The 23598-nt window shown below is 41.9% G+C and overlaps 1 protein-coding gene across 2 annotated transcripts in view; it reads right to left on the bottom strand.

Annotated features, from left to right (window-relative positions):
- Positions 1-23598, bottom strand: part of dnaaf6 (dynein axonemal assembly factor 6) — a 79223-nt gene that overhangs the window by 46284 nt on the left and 9341 nt on the right. For both annotated transcript variants that reach the window (XM_072271244.1, XM_072271245.1), the window contains exon 3: positions 16874-16946. In XM_072271244.1, coding sequence (XP_072127345.1) covers positions 16874-16946 — 73 coding nt within the window. The remainder of the gene's footprint in view (positions 1-16873; positions 16947-23598) is intronic.

Raw genomic sequence — 23598 nt, 5'->3', positions numbered from 1 at the left:
CGTGCAGATGAATGGCTCTGAGGAGGAAGGGCCAATACTCCTGAGAGAGCGCCATTGATTTGCGATGGATTTCGAGTAATGTTCGGAAGATGGTGTGTGCTTTCACACAGATTGTGGGTCCAGCATGTGAGTAAACTTCAAGATGAGCTCCAACTTTATGTGCACATTTGCACTAGGTTAACTGTAATGGGCCCTTTAATTTTTTTTTCTTTTCTTTTTCCTACTAACTGTTTGATAAAGCTGAAATTTGTAATTATACTTTCTTTATAATTTTATGCAGTGTATGATCTGTTATTTCTTGCTGACTGACAACTGTGTTTGGGCAATATTTACACAGCATTCGCTCATATTGAGGTTTCTTTAATCAAGACCTCACAGCATTCCTGTCTGGTTGAATGCCAAACCATACCGACCCTAGACGTATATTGTGTGTGAGAGGTGGCCTTCTCACCTCTGAGTCACGTGGCTGTGCACAGAGCCGGCTAACAAGCAAGTTGGCATACGAACCCGGTGAGGGAGTTACATTTGTAATTTGAAAATCTTTTTTAAGATATAAAATCTCTGTGAATTTTAGATATGATTTTAGAGTTTTGTCTGGATTTAAACGTGAATCACTGAAAATAAATGAACTGTGTTTAAACTACTTTATAAGCTGGAAGTATCGCCTCCTTGGTGGGGAGGGGGACCCACTGCTCAAATAGTGGTTTAATAGGAGTTAAACTCGCCATGGAGGATAAACAGGGAAGTGAACTAGTCTTCAATGAGTAGGTAGTTACAGAATAACTTCCCTTTAGTGAAGGTACCTGTGGCTACCTATATCAGATAGGGCTTAAGATCTGTGCTTGAGTTTAGAACTACACAGTTAGCAAACCCAATACCATCACAGTACAAGTACATACTTCTACAGTGAAGAAGACATGTGGCATGCTTGCCTTCATTGTTGAGTACAAGAGTTGGAACATTATGTTACAATTGTAGAAAATGTTGATTGGGCTTCGTTTGGAGTATTGTGTACAATTCCAGTTGCTGAACTACACCAAATATGTGATTATGTGAGAGAGGGCACAGCAAAGATTCATATCAATGTTGCCTGGATTGGAGGGCTTGGTTATAAGAACAGTTTGGATAGAAAGTTCTGTTTTACTTGGAGCAGAGGAGGCTAAGAAGTGACATGATAGAGTTACATAAAATTATGAGAGGCATAGTTGCCCGAGGAAGTAGTCAAAGGTGGACAATTTACTTTACTTTATACTTTATTGTCGCCAACAATTGATACTAGAGCGTACAATCATCACAGCGATATTTGATTCTGCGCCTCCCGCTCCCTGAATTACAAATCGATAGTAAATATTAAAAATTTAAATTATAAATCATAAATAGAAAACAGAAAAATGGAAAGTAAGGTAGTGCAAAAAAACCAAGAGGCAGGTCCAGATATTTGGAGGGTACGGCCCAGATCCGGGTCAGGATCCGTTCAGCAGTCTTATCACAGTTGGAAAGAAGCTGTTCCCAAATCTGGCCGTATGAATCTTCAAGCTCCTGAGCCTTCTCCAGGAGGGAAGAGGGACGAAAAGTGTGTTGGCTGGGCGGGTCGTGTCCTTGATTATCCTGGCAGCTCTGCTCCGACAGCGTGCGGTGTAAAGTGAGTCCAACGATGGAAGATTGGTTTGTGTGATGTACTGGGCTGTGTTCACAATCTTCTGCAGCTTCTTCCGGTCTTGGACAGGACAACTTCCATACCAGGTTGTGACGCCACTAGAAGAATGCTTTCTACGGTGCATCTATAAAAATTAGTGAGTGTTTTAGGGGACAGGCCAAATTTCTTTAGTTTTCTCAGGAAGTAAAGGCACTGGTGGGCCTTCTCGGCACTGAACTCTGCTTGGTTGGACCAACTCAGGTCATTTGTGATATTGACCCCGAGGAACTTAAAGCTTTTGACCTGTTCCACTTGCGCACCACCGATGTAAATTGGATCGTGCGGTCCGCTACTCCTTCTGAAGTCAACAACCAATTCCTTCGTCTTGCTGACGTTGAAGGATATGTTATTGTCTTCGCACCATGCCACCAGGTTCTTAATTTCCTCTCTGTACTCAAACTTATCGTTGCCCGAGATACAGCCTACAATTGTTGTGTCATCAGCAAACTTATATATTGAGTTCAATGGAAACTTGGCTACACAATCATGGGTGTACAGTGTGTACAGCAGAGGGCTGAGTACACAGCCTTGTGGGGCACAAGAGAGCTTGTCCCCTATTTTTACAGCCTGGGTCCTGTCTGTGAAGAAGTTGAAGATCGAGCTGCAGATCTGAGTGCTAAGGCCCAGGTTCCGGAGCTTAGGAATCAGTTTATTTGGAATGATGGTATTAAAGGCAGAGCTGTAGTCAATGAAAAGGAGCCTTACGTATGCGTCTTTATTCTCCAGGTATTCTAAGGAGGAATGCAGGGCAGAGAGATGGTATCTGCCATTGACCCGTTGCTCCGGTAGGTGAATTGCAAAGTATCGAGGTTGACCGGTAGGCTGTGGTTGATGTGTGCCATAACCAATCTCTCGAAGCACTTCATAGCAATTGATGTCAAAGCCACAGGTCGATAGTCATTCAGGCATGCCACCTTGCTCTTCTTCAGCACTGGGATTACCGTTGCCTTCTTAAAACACGAGGGGATCTTAGACTGAAGCAAGGAGCAGTTGAAGATGTCAGCAAACACTCCAGCTAGCTCGCTTGTACAAGCCCGGAGAACTCATCCTGGGACGCCATCTGGGCCTGTCGCCTTCCTTGGATTTATCTTCAGGAAGGCTCTTCTAACGTCCTTCTTGGTGACAATGAATCTCGATGCCACCAGGTCCGGTTCATCTTCTGTTCGAATCTTGCGTAGAATATGTTAAGTTCGTCAGGAAGAGAAGCGCCACAGTTATTGATATTCCCAGCCTTTTCTTTGCGCCCAGTGATCTCATTTAGATCCTGCCATAGTCTACTGGCATCCCTCTGGTTAGCCTGGGCTTCCAACTTGGCTCGATATTGCCTCTTGGCGCCCTTAATGGCTTTCCGAAGTTCACACTTGGATTCCATGTAGCGACTGGTATCTCCAGACCTAAAAGCCACAGCTCGAGCCTTTAAAAGGAACTTTTAAATAATTCATCCAAGATTTCCGGTTAGGGAATACCCAAATCGTCTTGCGAGACACACAGTCCTCCGTGCATTCCAATTTCAGCATTTAAGAGGTATTTAGTTAGGTACATGGATACGATGGGCTTGTAGCCAAATGTGGACAATGGGGACTTGCAGAGAGGATCTGTGGTTGGCATGGACAGCTTGGGCTGTAGGGTCTGTTTCCATGCTGTATTACTCTACGAGGTAGTCAGGTTCATTCCAGACCTCATTAAGCGGTCAGTGGAGGAAAGGGTGAGCAGCTACAAGCTCTTGGGCGTCTACATCTCAGAGGATGTATCCTACACCCAACACATCAATGCAATCATGAAGGCACACTGGCAGACATACTTCATTAGGAGTTTGAGAATGCTTGGTGTGTTACAAATCTCTCCACATGTACGCTGGAGAGCATTCTGATTGGTTGCATCACTATTTGGTATGGAGCCTCCAGTACACAAGGTCACAAGAAACTGCAGAGGGTTAAAGACTCAGCTGTCTCCATCACCCTCCCCACCATCAATGACATTTTTAAACGTGGCATCTTAGCAAGGCAGCATCCGTCATTAAGGACCTTCACCATCCAGGACATGCCTCTTCTATTGACATCAGAGAGAAGTTACAGGGGCCTGAAGAGCCATTCTCGACAATTTAGAAACAGCTTGTTCCCCTCAGCCATCTGATTTCTGATAGTCCATGAACCCATGAACACTGCCTCATCATTGCTATTTTGGTTTCATTAATGTATGTTTGTAATTTATATCATTTTAAATCTTTGCACCACTGCTCCTGTAAAGAAACAAATTTCACATCATATGTCAGTGATAATGAATCTGATTCTCACTCTGTTATTGGGTCATGACTTACCAGGAAACACAAACAGTTTTGCACTAAACCATTGGCGTTTGATATGCAGATGCCAACAAATTCTGTAATTCTCATGCAAGAGATGAAATCCTGAACTTGATGGCTGTTATGAATGAGAAGTATCGAGCGTACTTCAGTATTAGCTGGGAGAGGGAAGCTGAAATATTGGTTAATTTATAACATTATATATTAAGTTGTTGTTTTAAGTATTTTAATTTAGAATGAAAACCATACTCATTTTAAAAGTGCTTTCGTTAATTTTAACTGTTTTTGAATGTTTATGAATATCTGAGGCATTGGAGATCATACACAGTCCTGGACAGGTTTGATAGCTGGTAAAGTTTAATAGAGTAACTGTTAAACAATCCTCACCTTTATCATAGCTAGGGCCTATTCTCATAGATAGTATTACAAGCGCAAGGTCCTGCTGCTGTGCAATGCCTCAACTTCTTCAATTGTGGTGGCTTTGGGCAGATGGTGTCACTGGCAGATCCAGAAGTGGTAAGTTAATATTTAATTTGTACGTCAGTAACAGACTTTGTTTACTTTAATAACATTCATTTCCCAAAAGTTTCTATAGTGGAATTTTGTGAAGTTTCTGTAGTGGAATTTTTTGAACAGTGAAGTACTGTTTTCTATAATAATTTGGCAATTGTGAGCAGAAATGTACCTGATTAGTGAGAATAGGTTACATTGGTAATTTGGATTTGGGTCTTTGTTAGTGATTGAGGATTAGGTCTTGAATTTGGGTCATATTTAATGAATGAAAATGATCCTTTGTCAGCTAATTGAGAAAGAAGCCTCAGTAGGAGAATAGTTAAGAGTTCAGAACGTCCATAGGAAATAATCTTTCAGTGCAATCTATTAATCAAATATTATTAGCAAAGCACAAAACTTAATGGGATTACAGTCAATTATTACAAAAGATGTGATTACACTGTTGAATATCTCCCAATGAGATTTGGCTATTGAGCTGGATTCTAAATTCTTGCGGAGAGAAAATGTAACTCATTTTATTTTGATTTTGGCTTTAGGGGAAATTCTCTTTGAATTCAACTTGTATACACTAAATGAGGTTAATGAGGTGGCTGATGTAATTGTCTTCAATAAAGGCATAAAACTTGTGACCATGAGACTACCAGTCTGATCATTTCTCAGTCTGTGTGGCAGTGAATGCCTTCCCCCTTAGCATTTGGTAATATAGTGATTAAATTACTGGACAAGTATCCAAAGGCTTGGACTCTTTATCTGGAAGAAATATTTTGAACTTGAAAGTGGCAGCTGAGAATATTAAATCCATATAGGAGATGTAATGAAAAGTTAATATTAATAATAATAGCCATGTAACTGTTGGATTTCTGCAACAGGACCCTTCAGGAAAAGAAACTATCTGCCTTTGTCCTTCATGCCATAAATGTAACACTAGAAACAAATGCATTTAGTTAACTCACCTCAAGTCATTCAGTTGAGGACAATTAGGTATACACTACAAAATCTGACCATTGACAACTTCATTCCATGAACATAAATCAAAAAGTACTTGAAATTGTCAGTCAGTTTTGATCGTGTTGCAAGTGGGATGATGGTTATGATCTGTTTCCAGAATCAGCAAGAGCCACAGTTGACACAGGCAAACTCTCAAAGAGTCATAACATTGAATTTGCAATGATTGAAACTATCCTTGTTGTAATGTCCAACAATTTCAAGTGTGATAGATTGCAGTTAATATAAAACAACCAAAAGATTTATATTTAAAGAGCCAGAGCCTTCACAATCACGATCAGGTTAAGTGCTAATGGAGTGAATGATCACAATTTCCTTATACTATCACAGAAGAGGAAAATCTCTCCTCAGCAAGTGAAGCAGTCTATGCCTAAACATAGAAAGACCTGGACAAAACTCAGGCCTGGGATGAACCAGGATCAAAATTAGATTTATTATCACTGATGCATGTTGTGAGATTTGTAGAGCACATATAGTCTGAAATGGCTATCCCAAACTCCCAGTTGTATGCTATTTCAATTCCCTTTTCCATTCTCACACTGATCCATCCATCCCCAGCCTTCTTCATTGCCAGGTGATGCAGAACACAAACTAGAAAAACACCACTTTATACCATGCCTGAGTGGTGTACAACCCTGGTATAAACTGTAGGCTTCCCAATTTTAGTTAACCTCTCCCCCCAGTGCTTCATTCCCCTTCCCTTTCTCCACTTCCCTCCTCCTGATCCTTCCATTTTTGTCTCCTTTCCCTCAACCCCGCAGCGTTCCTCCTCCTGACCCCCTACCCGGCCACATCATCTTCTTTATTTCCCATTCCTCATGGTCCATCCACGCAGTACACATACTACACACACACACTGTCCTGGTCCCATCTGAGATTCATTTTCTCCTTCATTGTTCTCGTTATCACATTTCTACTTGTCATATTCTAGCACTTTGTGATCCTGCGTATCTCCATCCAGCAGTTGTCTCCAAGCTTTATACTCCTTGTCCCCCAGCCTTGCTTTATCTGCCTCTCATTTTCTTTCCCCTCTTTCTCTCTCTCTCTTAGTTCACTGTCTCCAACGCTACTGTTGATCCTCCCCCCCCACCTGATGCAACCTGCCATCTTACATCCCTCCTCAGGTCACCTCAGACTCCACTTCTCCTGTTTATACTGGCCATCTCAACTCTCAACTCTTAGTCCTGATGTAGGGTTGTTACTCGAAGCATTGGCATTTCCTTTCCCCCTAAAGATGCTGCTCAACCTGCTGAGTTCCTCTTGCGGATTGTCTGTTACACCGTGATGGAGACCGTTACCTTAAGGAAAGGTGGGACAAGCATGAAAGCTTTTTTCTAGAGTTTCAGAGGCTGAGGAATCACCTTATCGAAGTAAATAAAACTATAAGAGGCATAGAGAGGGTAGATGGAGTCTTTTCCCTGTGGTGGAAATGTTAATTATTAGAGGGCATTGGTTTAAGGCGAGAGACAGGAAGTTTAAAGGAGGGTTGTGAAACAAGTTTATTTTACATACAGAGTAGTGGGTATTTGGAATGCAATGTCAGGGGAGCTCGTAGCAGTAAATACAATTGCAATGTTGAAAAGGCATTTAGACAGATGCATGAACAAGCAGAGAATGGAAGGGTATGGTCATGTGCTGGCAGAAAGGATTAGTCATATTGGTCGGTGCAGACTTGGTGGGCCAAAAGGGCTGTTCCTGTGTTGTTCTGTTCTATGTCCTATGTTCTATGCACACTAATTCCATTTCCTAGCACTTGGTCCATAGCCTTCTAAGCCAAGGCAATTCATGCTTGTTTAGACACTCCTTAAATGTTGTGTCTAGTTCTAGATTCTCCACATCGAGAACCACCCTCAGAAACACAAGAGATTCTGCAGGTACAAGTAATACTGAGCAACACACAAAATGCTATGGAGGAAATGCTGGAGGGTCAAGCCCAAAATGTCAACTATTTATTTCCCTTCATAGATACTTTCTGATCTGCTGAGTTCCTCCAGCATTTTGTGTGTCCCTCAGGAAACATCCTTTCCGTGTTTACTCTGTCAATGTTCCAGTTTCACTCAATTCCTCTCTCAACTCCAGCAGATACAAGCCCAGCCTATTCAGACTTATTTACACAACAAACTGACCATGCTCATATATTTTCTCTGACTACTTCAAACACATTAATCTCCTTTCTTAATTAAGCAGACCAATGTTGTTTGCAATACTCCAGATGTGACCTCATCAATGCTCTCTCTAATTGGCACATAAAAGACACAAGGGCGTTTGATCCACTGCAATAATCAATAACATTCTGTTGGTTTTCTTAATGACTTGCAGTACCTACACACTAGCCTTTCATGAGACGTGCACCAGGGCATCTAGATCCATCAACGTCTTGAAGTTTTGAGATCTTTTTAGACAATATGTTTCTTTATAATTTTTCCAGCCAAAATGGACAATTTCATATTTTCCCAAATTGCACTGCATTTCCCAGTCCTTTGCCTGCTCACTTAACGTATTCATTTGTAGCCTCCCTTTTATAAGGAGAAATTTGCATCATCAAATTTAGCAACCATACTATTAGTGTCTTCATTTAATTTTATATAAACTATAAAAAGTTAAATGCCACTCCTATAATATCTGAAATAATATCTTCCAACATTTTCTCTATGACAAATGCCGAACTGATTTGATTTACTTTGCCTTTCTTTACTCTTCCTATCAAAATTCATCACTTTATACTTCCGATAAATATTTTATTCACCATGCATCTGGCTAAGTCTGCTGCTGCCTTCTAATTACTTACAACATTGAACTTTTGCAGTAAATTTTGAATTTTGCATCACCTGGATATTTTGAAATTAAATACTTGTATCTCTCCATTTCTCTAGTATGACTCAAAAAGAGCAGTGGTCCCATATTAGATCCTCTGGGAACATTGTTGTTTACTTGGCTTCTGTCTGGGAAATAATGTGTACCGCTAAGCTCTTTTTTCCATTCTGAAGCTAATTGGTATTCACATTCCTTGAAAGCCCCATGAGCTTAATTTTGCTAATAAGTATTTTCAATAGCAGCAGTTTTGTGTACACAACTTCAATCACATTACGTCCTTAACATTCTCAGTTATGTATCAAAAAACGATTAAATTAATAAAATTCATTATGTCTTCATATATTAGACTAAATGTTCTATACCGATACACCCCAGGTTACAACAGAATTGTTCTTAATCCAAAAAGTTTGGAAATCAGAAATACAGCCATAAACCGAGTTCCTACATGGCAGAAGATGCCTGCAGCAACCAACAAATCCATCCCATGGGTCTTCCAAACACTTGTTAATATGCAGGGGCTGAATAGAATTCCGGTATTTGTAAACTGGGCAGGCCTGTATGAAATAAATTTGGATTGGAAATAGAGGGGGGAAAAGGCAGAAAAAGAATGTGGGGGTAGGGGAAGAGGTACAAGCTGTCAGGTGATAGGTGAAACCAGGTTGGAGGCATCAGTGGATAAAGTGAAAAGCTGGGAGGTGATAGACCTAACAAGTTCCCCTCGACTACCACCCTCCTCCTTACGGTGGAACAATGTGGTAATTGTGACACACAACAACTTCTGATTGGATCCTTCCACTTTCTCCAAACTCAGGGTGTTGCTGTGGGCACCTGCACGGGCCCCAGCTATACCTGCCTTTTCATTGGCTATGTGGAGCAGCCCATATTCCAAGCCTACACTGGTAATGCTCACAATGACTGTATTGGTGCTGCTTCTGGCACCCATGCTGTGCTTGTCAATTTTATCAACTTTGACTCCAATTTCACTCTGCCCTCAAATTTACTTGGTCAATCTTAGACACATCCCTCCCCTTTCTCAATCTCCTTGTCTCCGTCTCTTGAGATAGACTGTCTATCTTTTATAAATCTACCGACTCTCACAGTTATCTTGACTAGACCTCTTCCCAACCTGTCACTTGTAAAAATGCTATTCCCTTATCTCAGATCCAACATCTCTGCTGCATCTGTCCTTAGGATGAGCCTTTTCATTCTAGAACATCTGAGATGTGCTCTTTCCTTTCCTCTACAATCGATGCTGCCTCACCCGCATCTCCTCCATTTCCCAGACATCTGCCCTCGCCCCTTGATCCTGCTGCCATAACAGGTACAGAGTTCCCCTTGTCCTCACCTACAACCCCATAAGACTCTGCATCCAGTAGATCATTCTCCTCAACTTCTGCCAATGGGATACTAACATTAGGTGCATCTTCACCCCTCCCCCGACTCACCACTTTTCACAAGGTTTGTTCTCTATGTCCACTCATCCACTCTGCTCCTTGGTAAACACATTCCTCCCCACAGATCTCCATCCTGGCACTTAGCCCTGCAAATGAGATAAGTGCTACACCTGCCCATTCGTCTCCTCCCTCACCACCATTCAGGGCCCCAAACAGTCCTACCAGCTGAGGCCTGCAAATCTGTCAGGGTCATCCACTGTATCCAGGGCTCCGAGTGCAGCCTCCTCTGCATCGGTGAAACACGACACAGATTGGAGACTGCTTCGTTGAGCACATTTGCTTTGTCGACCACAACATGAAGGATTTCCTACATCCCATTTCCATTTCGAATTATAGCCTCCACTACTGCTGCGCTGAGGCCAATTTCAGGTTGGAGAAGAAACACCTCATATTCTGTCTTGGTACCCTCCAATCTGATGGCATGAACATCATTTTTTCTAACTTCCAGTAATATTTTCACCCTTCCCCTTCTCTTTATTTCTATTCTCATTCTGGCTGCCCTCATAACCCTTCTCTTCACCTGCCAATAACCTCTCTCTAGTGCTCCTCTTCATCTCCTATCAGATTCTTTCTTCTTCAAGCATTTATCTTTTCTACCAATACAATGAAAGTTTTCACCATCTCCCCTCCCCCAACAACCCATCTTCCCCCTCACCGAGCTTCATCTATCACTTAACAGCTTACATTCTATCTGCCCCCCCCCCGCCCCATCCCCACCTTCTTATTCTGGCTTCTTCTCCCTTCCTAGTCCTGATGAAGATTCTCAACCTGGAACTTTGACTGTTTATTCCCTTCCATAGATGCTGCCTGACTTAGTGAATCCCTCCAGCATTTTGAGTGTATTGCTCTGAATTTCCAACATCTGCAGAATCTCTTGTGATTATACCTTGGATTATTATTACCACATTGAAAATGAACTGATTGTCTTGTAATGATAGATTATTCCTTTTTGTTCTTGAACATGGGTATGCCATTTGTAGTCCTCCACTTAATGGATATCTGTGTTGAATCCATGGGCATTTGGAGGTTTGTGACTAGAGCCCTGGTAGTTTTCGGTCTTGCCTTCCTTTGTTATCTAGGAGTACATTCCACTTTAATCGTGTGATGTTTCTACTCTAAAGAATGTTAGCCCTTTTAAGCATATTACCTTTACTTTAATTTCATCCAAAATCCCATTTGCATACATTACAACTTCTCTTGTTGCTACATTAGTGGAGTATGGTTAGTGTTCATAGAGATCTGGGAATCCTCAAACAAGAATATTAGCAAGTAGGTAAGCAAGTTAGAAGGCAAATGCAATGTTAGCCTTCCGTGCAAGTGAGAAATAATGCAAGAATAAGGAAGTCTTACTACAAAATGTACATGACTTTAATTAGACATCCAGTTTTAATCACCATATTTAAGACCATAAGACATAGGAGCAGAATTAAGGCCATTTGGCCCATCGGGTCTGCTCCACCATTCAATCATGGCTGATCCTACATTCCCCTCCACGGCCCCATTCTCCTTAACCTTTGATGCCGTGGGCAATCAAGAACCTATCCATCTCCGTCTTAAATACACCCAAACACCTGGCCTTCACAGCTGCCAGTGGTAACAAATTCCACAAGCTCACCACCCTCTGGCTAATGAAATTCCTCAGCATTTTTGTTTTAAACAGATGTCCCTCTATCCTGAGGCTGTGTCCTCTCCTCCTAGACTCCCCCACCATGGCAAACAGCCTTTCCACATGTACTTTGTCTAGGCCTTTCAACACTCGAAAGATTTCAATGAGATCTCCCTCATCCTTCTAAATTCCAGCAAGTACAGGCCCAGAGACATCAAGCATTCCTCATATGATAACCATTTTATTCTGGAATCATTCTTGTGAATCTTCCCAGCACCCGCTCCGATGCCAGCCCATCTTTTCTTGGATAAAGAGCCCAAAACTGTTCACAATGCTCAAGGTGAGGCTTCGCCAGTGCCTTATAAAGCCTCAGCATCACATTCTTGTTTTTATATTTTAGACCTCTTGAAATGATTGCTAACTTTGGATTTGCCTTCCTTATCACCAACTTTACCTGCAAGTTAACCTTGAGGGTGTTCTCCACAAGATCTCCCAAGTCCCTTTGCATCTCGTATTTTTGGATTTTCTCCCCGTTTAGAAAATAGTCTGCATATTTAGTTCTTCTACCAAAGTGCAGGACCATGCATTTTCCAACAGTATATTTAATTTCCCACTTTCTTGCCCATTTTCCTAATCTGTCCAAGTCCTTCTGCAGCCTACCTGTTTCCTCAGCACTACCTGCCCCTCCATCAATCTTCATATCATCTGCAAACTTGGCATCAGAGCCATCTATTCCATCATCTAAATCATTTATAAATAGCATAAAAAGAAGCGGTCCTAACACTGACCCCTACGGAGCACTACCAGTCACCGGCCCCTTCTATTCCCACTCACTGCCTCCTACCAATCAGATAATGCTCCAATCATGCCAGTAACTTCCCTGTAATATCATGGGCTCTTAACTTGGTAAGCAGCCTCATTTTTGGTACCCTGTCAAAGGCCTTCTGAAAATCCAAATATACAATCCCCTGCATTCCCTTTATCTATCCTACCTGTAATCTACTCAAAGAGCGAGGGGTTTAGATGGGGTGGAGTTTGTTAGATGTGTTCAGGAAGGTTTTTGAACACAATATGTAGATAAGCCTACAAGAGGAGAGGCTGTACTTGATCTGGTATTGGGAAATGAATCTGGTCAGGTATCAGGTCTCGTAGTGGGAGAGCACTTTGGAGATAGTGATCATAATTCTATCTCCTTTACCATAGCATTGGAGAGGGATAGGAACAGACAAGTTAGGAAGCGTTTAATTGGAGTAAGGGGAAATATGAGGCTATCAGGGCAGGAACTTGGAAGCAGAAATTGGGAACAGATGTTCTCAGGGAAATGTACGGAAGAAATGTGGCAAATGTTTGGGGGATATTTGCGTGGAGTTCTGTGTTGGTACGTTCCAATGAGACAGGGAAAGGATGGTAGGGTACAGGAACCGTGGTGCACAAAGGCTGCTGTAATTCTAGTCAAGAAGAAAAGAAGAGCTTACGGAAGGTTCAAAAACCTAGGTAATGATAGAGATCTAGAAGATAATAAGACTAGCAGGAAGGAGCTTATGAAAGAAATTAGGAGAGCCAGAAGGGGCCATGAGAAAGCAGACAGGATTAAAGAAAACGCCCAGGCTTTCTACAAATATGTGGACAGCAAGAGGATAAGACGTGAGAGAATAGGACCAATCAAGTGTGACAATGGAGAAGTGTGTATGGAACTGGAGGAGATAGCAGAGGTAGTTAATGAGTACTTAGCTTCAGTATTACTACGGAAAAGGATCTTGGTGATTGTAGGGATGAGTTACAGCAGACTGAAAAGCTTGAACATGTAGATATTAAGAAAGTGGATGTGCTGGAGCTTTTGGAAAGCATCAAGTTGGATAAGTCACTGGGACCAGACGAGATGTATCCCAGGCTACTATGGGAAGTGAGGGAGGAGATTGCTGAGCCTCTGGCGATGATCTTTGCATCATCAATGGGGACGGGAGAGATTCTGGAGGATTGGAGGGTTGTGGATGTTGTTCCATTATTCAAGAAAGTGAGTAGAGACAGCCCAGGAAATTATAGACTAGTGAGTCTTACTTCAGTGTTTGGTAAGTTGATGGAGAAGATCCTGAGAGGCAGGATTATGAACATTTGGAGAAGCATAATACAATTAGGAATAGTCAGCATGGCTTTATGAAAGGAAGGTTGTGCCTTATGAGCCTGATTGAATTTTTTGAGGATGTGACTAAACACATTGATTAAGGAAGCACAGTAGATGTAGTGTATATGGATTTCAGCAAGGCATATGACAATGTATCCCATGCAAGACTTATTGAAAAAGTAAGGAGGCATGGGACCCAAGGGGACATTGCTCTGTGGATCCAGAACTGGTCTGCTCACAGAGGGCAAAGAGTGGTAGTAGACGGGTCATATTCTGCATGGAGGATGGTCACCAGTGGTGTGCCTCAGGGATCTGTTCTGGGACCCCTACTCTTTGTGATTTTTATAAATGACCTGGATGAGGAAGTGGAGGGATGGGTTAGTAAATATGCTGATGACACAAAGGTTTGGGGTATTGTGGATAGTGTGGAGGGCTGTCAGACGTTACAGCGGGACATTTGATAGGATGCAAAACTGGGCTGCGACGTGGCAGATGGAGTTCAACCCCAGAAAAGTGGTGGTTCATTTTGGTAGGTCAAATATGATGGCAGAATATAGTATTAATGGTAAGACTCTTGGCAGTGTGAAGGATCAGAGGGATCTTGGGGTCCAAGTCCATAGGACACTCAAAGCTGCTGCGCAGGTTGACCTTGGTTAAGAAAGCACACAGTGCATTGGCCTTCGTCAATCGTGGGATTGAGATTAGGAGCCGAGAGGGAATGTTGCAGCTATACGGGATCCTGGTCAGACCCCACTTAAGTACTGTGCTCAGTTCTGGTCGCCTCACTACAGGAAGGACATGGAAACCATAGAAAGGGTGCAGAGGAGAGTTACAAGGATGTTGCCTGGATTGGGGAGCATGCCTTATGAGAATAGGTTGAGTGAACTTGGCCTTTTTTCCTTGGAGTGATGGAGGATGAGAGGTGACCTGGTAGAGGTGTATGAGATGATGACAGGCATTGATTGTGTATATAGTCCAGGGCTTTTCCCCAGGGCTGAAATGGCTAGCACGAGAGGGCACAATTTTAAGGTGCTTGGAAGTAGGTACAGAAGAGATGTCAGGGGTAAGTTTTTTACGCAGAGAGTGGTGAGTATGTGGAATGGGCTGCCGGCGACGGTGGTGCAGGCGGATACGAAAGGGCTTTTTAAGAGACTCCTGGAGAGGTACATGGAGCTCAGAAAAATAGAGGGCTATGGGTAAATTTCTAAGGTAAGGACATGTTCGGCACAGCTTTGTGGGCTGAAGGGCCTGTATTGTGCTGTAGGTTTTCTATGTTTCAATATTTCTAATTCCAGCAGGTTCATCAGGCAAGATTTTCCCTCAAGAAAACTATGCTGACTCTGTCCTATCTTGTCTTGTGTCACCATGTACACCATGTCATCCTTAACAATTGACTCCAACATCTTCCCAATCACTGAGGTAAGGCTAGCCGGTCTATAATTTCCTTTCTGCTGCCTCCCTCCTTTCTTAAAGAGTGGAGTGACATTTAAAAAGTTTTTTATCTTGATGGTAAGTAAAGTTTGACTCGATTGATTACTAAAGTGAAGTAGTTATGAGAGAAGATTAAGTAAGTTGGGAGTGTATTTTCTAAATTATAAGTCTATTTTCTAAATGGGAAGATAATACAGAAATCAGAGGTGCAAAGGGACGTGGGGGTCTTGGTGCAGAATTCCCCAAAGGTTAACGCAAGGTGAATTGGTAGCAAGGAAGGCAAAGGCAATGTTAGCATTCATTTTGAAAAAACTGAAATATAAAAGCAAGGGTGTAATCTTGGGACTTTATAATGTTTTGGCTAGACCATACTTGGAGAATTGTGAGCAGGTTTTGGCCCCATGGCAAAGAAAGGTTGTCTTGGTCTTGAAGAGAGTCCAGAGGAGTTTTACATGAATGTACTGAGGATGAAAGGATTAATGTATGAGAGTCATTTGAATGCCTTGGCCTGTAGTAACTGGATAGAAGGATGAGGGGGATTTCATTGTAACCTACCAAATACTGAAAACCTTGGATGGAGTGGACATGGACAAAGTGGCCAAAGATCAAAGGGCACAGCCTCAGAATAAAAGGACATCCCCTTAGAGCAGAGGTGAGACAAATGTCTTTAGCCAGAGGGTAATGGATCTGTGGAATTCACTGCAACAGATTGCTGTGGAGGCCAAGTTATTAGATATATTTAAAGCAGAGGCTGATCAGTTCTTGATTAGCAAAGATGTAAAAAGATATGTGGAGAAGGCAGGAGAACAATGTTGAGATAGAAAAAAAAAATCAGCCCAAATTCAATGGCAGAGCAGACTCGATGGGCCAAATGGCCTAATTCTGCCCCACATCGATGAGCAGAACAGTAGCGTAGTGGTTTGCGTAATGCTTTACAGCAATAGTGATCACCGAATGGGATTAAATTCCCACCACTGTCTGAAAGGAGCTCGTATGTTCTCCCCGTGACTGCATGGATTTTCTCTGGGTGCTGCAGTTACCTCCCACATTTCAAAAAGATGTATAGGTGAGGCTAAGGACTAGTAAATTGTGGGCATCCTCTGTAGGTTCTGTAAGCATGGTCACTCCTGTGGGCTGCACGCTCCCCCCCTCCCAGTACATCCTCGGTCATTGGTGCAAACAACACATTTCCAGCACCTGCAGAATTCCTCGTGTGAACACATTTTCAATGCTTCGATCCACATGTGATAAATAAAACCAACTTTTAAAAAAAATATTTTATGTCTTAAAAATCTAGGAGAATGTTTCTTCTGGTAGAAATTAAAATTGAGATAAGAGTGGATTTCTTTTCTCAGAACAATGGGAATCTTTGGATTTTGTAATGACAAAGATGAAGATACTGAGTTACCAAGTACTCTATATTTATGGGTGCCAACCGCCGTAAAGCAAGACGGAGAGAGAGGGATAGCAAGTACTGTATATTCAACTGAGGCATATTTTTGGACATCAAAAACTACAGAGATCAGGAAGGAATAAGATATGAGACCAAACATCTTATGACCTTACTGATGGCAAATCAGATTCAAAGTACCAACTTCTGTTACACTATGTACTTTGCAGCAGCTACTTACTTAGTACTTTAATACTCAGTATAGGAGAAAGAATAATGAGAACAATAAGACAGAGACTAAAACAAGATTGGAAAGAGGAAGGCAGCAATGGAAAAGAATGGTAGAACTTTGTAACTGTTGTCTGATAACAGATAAGCAATACTCCTGAGCTACTAAGTCAATAACATTTAGGGCACTGAGGCTAATAGGTTCTAATACCTTATCATTGGCACAGGCTCACAACACAGAAACAAGATTAATGAGCCAAAGAAAACTAAATTTGCTGGTTCGTGTTTATTTATGTCAACCGGATTATTTACCTGTGGGATTTGATCGTTTTGGTGGTCCAATCTGGCCAGGTTGAAGGACAATGGCTCCTCCTTCAGGCTGAAACTAGAAAACATATAACAGTCATTATGTAAAATCAGCAAGTTGTCTCATTTGCTGAGATCTTTCAACATGACACTAAAAATATAAATACCCATCATAGTTATTCATTTATTTTTATTTCCATGCACCAGTTTCCAATATACTGCAGTGCATCCCATAATGACTCTATTTCTCTGTTACAATATAGGCAAGCAAGCAAAACCACCACAGAATCACCTACTGACTTGTCAAATGTGGGGAGTTTTATTCTGGAAAAGATCGTCTCAGTTACTTCTCTGAAAGTGCTGATCTTCCCACCTCAGTGGAGAGAGATGACATAACCTACATTCTTAAGGTTTTGACTCACCCTCCAGCTCCTGTTGGTGATGAATCTTCCTCCTTCCCTGAAGGTGCTGCCAATCTTCCTCCAGAGGACCTTAGTCAAAGAGATGTACCCCAGGGAACAAGACTCTTTGTCCTGATTCATTCTTACTGACTGACATGCCAATGTATGCTAATCCCATTTTCCTGCATTTGGCCCATATTCCTCTGTTCCTTTCCTACCCCATGTACCAGTCTAAATGTTTTTTGAAACATTGTGATTGTACCTGCCTCCTGCACTTCTGATAGCTTAATCTTTATACCAACCACCCTCCATCTCAAAAACTTGCCCCTCAATCTCATACGGTCATAGAAAAGTACAACACAGAAACAAGTTGTGCTGAACCTTTTAAGCTGCCTACTCCCATCGAGCTGCACCAGGACCATAGCCCTCCATAGTCCTGCCATACATGTACCTATCCAAACTTCTCTTAAATGTTGGAATTGAGCTCACATGCACCACTTGCACTGGCAGCTCATTCCACACTCTCACAGCCCCCTGAGTGAAGAAGTTTCCCCTCATGTTCTCCTTAAACTTTTCACCTTTCACCCTTAACCTATGACTTCTAGTTGTAGTCTCACCCAACCTCAGTGGAAAAAGTCTGCTTGCATTTACCCTATCTATAACCCTCATAATTTTGTATACCTCTATCAAATTTCCTGTTAATCTTCTACGTTCCAAGGAATAAAGTCCTATCCTATTCAATCTTTCCTTATAACTCAGGTCCTCGAAGCTGATGAGAAACAGTGAGGAGCAAATCATGCCAAAAATCACAGTCAGTGGACAAGAACTAGAGACTGTCAAATGGTTCAAGTGTCCTGACACCACCATCAACCAAGAAGGATCAAAGCCTGAAGTCCTTGCAAGGACAGTCCAAACAGCAGCAAATTTGGCTGAACTAAAACCAGTCTGGAGAGACAATAACATTGCTTTCAGATCCAATTTGAAATTCCTGCAAGTATTCATGCTCTCCATCTTCTTGTATGCATGCAAATCATGGACATTGACAGCAGAACTGCAAAAGAAGATCCAGGCAGTAGAAATGAGATGCTTCAGAAGGCTTCTCGGCATCTCCTATACAGACCGTGTCTCGAACGATGAAGTATTAGGAACCACCAACATGAGACACTATGAAGATCTATTGTCCACAGTAAAGAAGAAGAAACTGAGATGATATGGCCGCATAACAAGATCAAGTGGATTCTCAAACACCATTCCTCAGGGAACGGTGCAGGGGAAAAGGAAGAGTGCTAGACAGAGGAAAAAATGGGCAGACAGCATAGCAGAGTGGACCAGAGAGAGCTTTGCCACAATCCAGGCATGCACCCACAACTGTGAGATGAAGGCAACTGGTGTAGTGTTCATCTGTACAACGTCCCTACGACCCAGGCGGGTTGTGGGATCCATAACCGTAACAGTAAGCTCCAGACCTGTTAACATCCTGGCTAATTTTCTCTGTATTTCAACCTTATTTACATTTTTCCTGTAGGTAGGTGACAAAAACGGCACACAATACTCCAAATTAGGCTTCACCAATGTCTTATACAACTTCAACATAACATCCCATCTTCTGTACTCAATACTTTGACTTATGAAGGCCAACATGCCAAAAGCTTTCTTTACGACACTATCTACTTCTGATGCCACTTTCAACGAATTATGGACCTGTATTCCCAGATCCCTATGTTCTACCATGCTCTTCAGTTCCCTACCATTCATTGTGTAAGACCCACCCGGGTTGGTCCTACTTAAGTGCAACACCACACATTGTTTACATTACATTCCATATGCCATTTTTCAGCACATTTTCCCTGTTGGTCCAAATCCCACTGCAAGCTCTGATAGTCTTCCTTGCTGTTCATTACACCCCCAATCTTGGTGCCATCCAAAAATTTGCTGATCCACTTAACCACATTATCATCCAGATCACTGATATTGATGACCAACAACAATGGACCCAGCACCAATCCATGCGGCACTCCATGAGTCACAGGCCTCCAGTCAGACAATCAGAGACACAACCATCTACTACCACTCTCTGGCTTCTCCCACAAAGCCAATATCCAATCCAATTTACTACCTCATCTTGAATGCCAAGCGACTGAACCTTCTTGAACAACCTACTATGTAGGACCTTGTCAAATGCTTTGCTAAATTTCATGTAGACAACATATACTACCTTGCCTTCATCAACTTTCCTGGTAACGTCCTCGAAGAACTGTATAAGATTGGTTAGACACAACCTACCACATACAAAAATGCAGACTAACCCTAATCAGTACCTATCTACTCAAATACTCATATATCCGGTCCCTTAGAATACCTTCCAATAACTTTCCCACTGCTGATATCAGGCTCACTGGCCCATAATTTCCTAGTTCATACCTAGAGCTTTTCTTAAACAGCAGAACAACGTTAACTATCCTCCAATCCTCTGATACTTCACCTGTTGCTAAGGATGATTTCGATATCTCTAGTAGGCCGCCTGCAATTTCTGCACTTGCTTCTCACAGAGTCTGAGGGAATACCTTGTCAGGCCTTGGGGATTTATCCACCCTAATTTGCCTGAAGACGGCAATACCACCTTCTCTGTAATCTGTATAGGCTCCATGACTTCACTGTTGCCTTGCCTCACATCTACAGATTCTGTGCCCATTTCCTGAATAAATACAGATGCAAAAAAATTCATTTCAAATCTTCCCCCATCTCTTTTCGTTCCATGCATGGATTACCATTCTGATCTTCCAGAGGACCAATTTTGTCCCTTGCAATCCTTTTGCTCTTAGCATATCCGAAGGATTCTCCTTCACCATGTCTGCTAGGACAAACTCATGCCTTCTTTTAAGTCTCCTGATTTCGTTCGTAAGTGTATGGAGTCTCTTGTACTTCTTATACTCCATAAGTACCTCAGTTATTTCTACCTGCCTATACCCGTTATGCACTTCCTTTTTTTCCTTAACCAGGGCCTCATATCTCTTGAAAACCAAGGTTCCCTAGACCTATTACCTTTCCCTTTTATTCTGACAGGCACATGGAAGCTTTGTACCCTCAAAATTTCACTTTTGAAGGCCTCCCACTTACCAAGTACACATTTGCCAGAAAACAACCTGTCCTGATCCGCACTTGCCAGATCTTTTCTGATACCAACAAAATTGGCCTTTCTCCAATTTAGAATCTCAACCCCCGGACCAGATGTACTTAAGATGACAAGGAACCTTCGCTGCCCTAACCATCATCAATTTCATAGAGCTATGAATTTGTCCCCCTAGGTCCCACCCCATTGTGGTTCCCAAAACTTTTTGGGCTACAGTCCCCTTGGCTCCCAGACCATATCCCCACTCTCCCTTTCCGGCCATTACATTAAAACTATAAAGAATTTTGATTTATGATACGTAGTGAAGGAAAATAGGAACTGCAAATTAAAAGCAGTGACAAATAATTGCAAAATTTATTCAGATCTATTTAAAGCTACAAGTAAAATCATTTATTTATTTTATTACAGTAAAAACTTTATTCATCAAAAATTTTAGAGCATACATTGGTAGTCCAACTATTCCCTACTTCATTGCATTTTCATCTTTCAATGAGATGGATGGATTTGGTGCAGTGATATCAGCTTCTCAATATCAGGCTGAATGTGTCTCAGAGGGAGTCTCAGATCCCCATGTTCAGTAATCTGCAGTCTGTTTCTCTGCTTTGAAAGTAGTTGTCAACTGCACTGAAACCATGCTCCAATAAAGATGATGTTGGAAAGGCAGTAACGAACATCTTGACCTTTTTTGACAGTTCAGGATAGTGTTCAGAGATTTCTTTCTTGATATGATTTTTCGAACCTCGGCTTCAGGTCAAATTCATTTTGTAGCGAGATCAGTTCTCCCTCTGTCCTTCCTGTTAATTCTTTGTTACGAGTGTTCAGAAATGGATTAATTACCTTTTCTGGAATTTCGATAGAGGGAAAATCCTGAAATCTCTCTGACATGCCCTTATGCAGTTCACAATCATCTGGTATTCTTTCTTTCTCTTCCAACTCAGAAAGTCTCGGAAATTGGAAAAAGTCACGCTGGCCAATATTGCACTTAAATAGGGTCAATGTGGACAGAAATGTGGAGACAACTGATTTGACTTTGATAAGATTCACATAATTTCTTTACAACTTAAGATTGATTTCCTTGCGAACCTTGCGAACAATTCTGACAAACAAGCAATGTTATGCCTAATATACTTAAGTTGATTACTGAATGAAGCATTTGAGTCTTCAAAAATATTTTCATAATTTCAGAAAGTGCATAAAAGCAACTCAGTTTCCTTTTCAGAGCCATCTGACTTCTGTGTGCAACTGCAAGCATGAAAATCATCGTCCTCCGGAGGAGGAAACCAGAGGTCCATGAGCCAGTCCTTAGAGTAGGATCAGAGGTGGAGAGGGTCAGCAACTTTAAATTCCTCGGCGTTATTATTTCTGCAGACCTGTCCTAGGCCCAGACCTTAAGTTCAATTACAGAGAAAGCACCACAGTGCCTCTACTTCCTTAGGAATTTGCAAAGATTTGGCATGGCATCTAAAACCTTGACAAACTTCTATAGATGTAGAGTGGAGAGTATGTTGATTGGCGACATTACAGACTGGTATAGAAACGCTAATGCTCTTGAATGAAAAATGCTACAAAGTGTAGTCAATACAGCCCAGTACATCACGGGAGAAGCCCTCCTCACCATTGAGCACATCTACACGAAATGTTGTCGCAGGAAGGCAGTATTCATCATCAGGAACTCCCACCACCCAGGACATGCTCTCTTCTCACTGCTGCCATCAGGAAGAAGGAACTGGAGTCTCAGAGCTCACAACACAAGGTTCAGGAACAGTTATTACCTCTCAAGCATCAGGCTCTTGAACCAAAGGGGATAACTTCACTCAACCTCACTAGCCCCATCGCTGAAATGATCCCATAACCTACGGACTCACTTTCAAGGACTCGTCATCTCATGTTCTCGATATTTATTGCTTATTTATTTATAATTATTCTTTATTTATTTTTGTATTTGCAGAGTTTGTGTCTTTTGAGCACTGGTTGAATGCCCAAGTTGGTGTGGTCTTTCATGGATTCTGTTATGTTATAATTCAATTATAGGATTATTGAGTATGCCCACAAGAAAATGAAATGAATCTCAGAGTTGTATATGCTGAAATATATATACTTTGATAATAAATTTACTTTGAACTACGAAATTTGAAGAAGCTGTTCCTGAAATTTGTATGCGCGTAACTAAAGGCTCCTGTACAGACCCCCTTCATGATGGTAGCAATGAGAAGAGGGCATGTCCTAGATGGTGAGGGTCTTTAATGGTGAATGTCATTTTTTTGAGGCATCACCTTTTGAAGATGTCCTGGGGAAGCCAGTGCCCATGAAGTAGATGGCTGAGTTTACAACTTCTTGCAGCTTTTTCTGATCCTATGCAGTGGCCCCTCCATACCACACTTTGATGTAACCAGTTAGAATGCTCTTAATGTACATGTGTAGAAACTTGCGAGAGTCTTTGGTGACATCTCGAGTTTCCTCAAACTGCAAATGAAATACCGTACAGCTGCCTTCATGCCTTCTTTGTGTTTACAACAAAATGCTGGGCAGAGGATAGATCTTCAGAAACGTTGACACCCAGGAACTTGAAATTGCTTACCCTTTCCACTGCTGATCCCTCAATAAGGATTGTGTGCATTTCCTTGATCTCTTCCTGAAGTCCACAATCAATTCCTTGGCCTTGCTGATTTTGAGCGCAAGGGTGTTGTTGCAACAGCATTCAACCAGCTGATCAATCTCATGCCTCATCACCACCTGAGATTCTGCAAACAATACTCATGTCATCTGCTAAATTATGGATGAATTTGAGCTGTGCCCAGTCACACAGTCGTGGGTATAGAGGGAGTAGAGCAGTGGGCTAAACATGCATCCTTGAGGTGCGCCAGTGTTGGTTGTCAGCAAAGAGGAGAGTTTATTTCCAGTCCGCACTGACGGTGGTCTCCCGATGAGGAACTGAAGGAAGGGCCCAGTTGCAGAGGGAGGTACGGAGGCTCAAGGTTTGGAGTTTGTTGATTAGTACTGGGGGAATTAGTTTTCTTAGTTACCTCCTCAAGAAACTCAATCAGATTTGTGAGCTGTAATTTCCCATGCACAAAGTTAAAAATTCAAAGTAAATTTACTATCAAGATACATATATGGCACCACATATTACCCTGGGTTCATTTTCTTGCAGGCAATCACAGTAAATACAAAAAAAAACAATAGAATCAATGGAAAACTAC

The sequence above is a fragment of the Mobula birostris genome, chromosome 10, assembly GCF_030028105.1.
Source record: "Mobula birostris isolate sMobBir1 chromosome 10, sMobBir1.hap1, whole genome shotgun sequence".
NCBI lineage: Eukaryota > Metazoa > Chordata > Chondrichthyes > Myliobatiformes > Myliobatidae > Mobula > Mobula birostris.
Note: the sequence above shows the minus strand (reverse complement) of the source record. Positions and strands in the feature narration are given on the sequence as shown.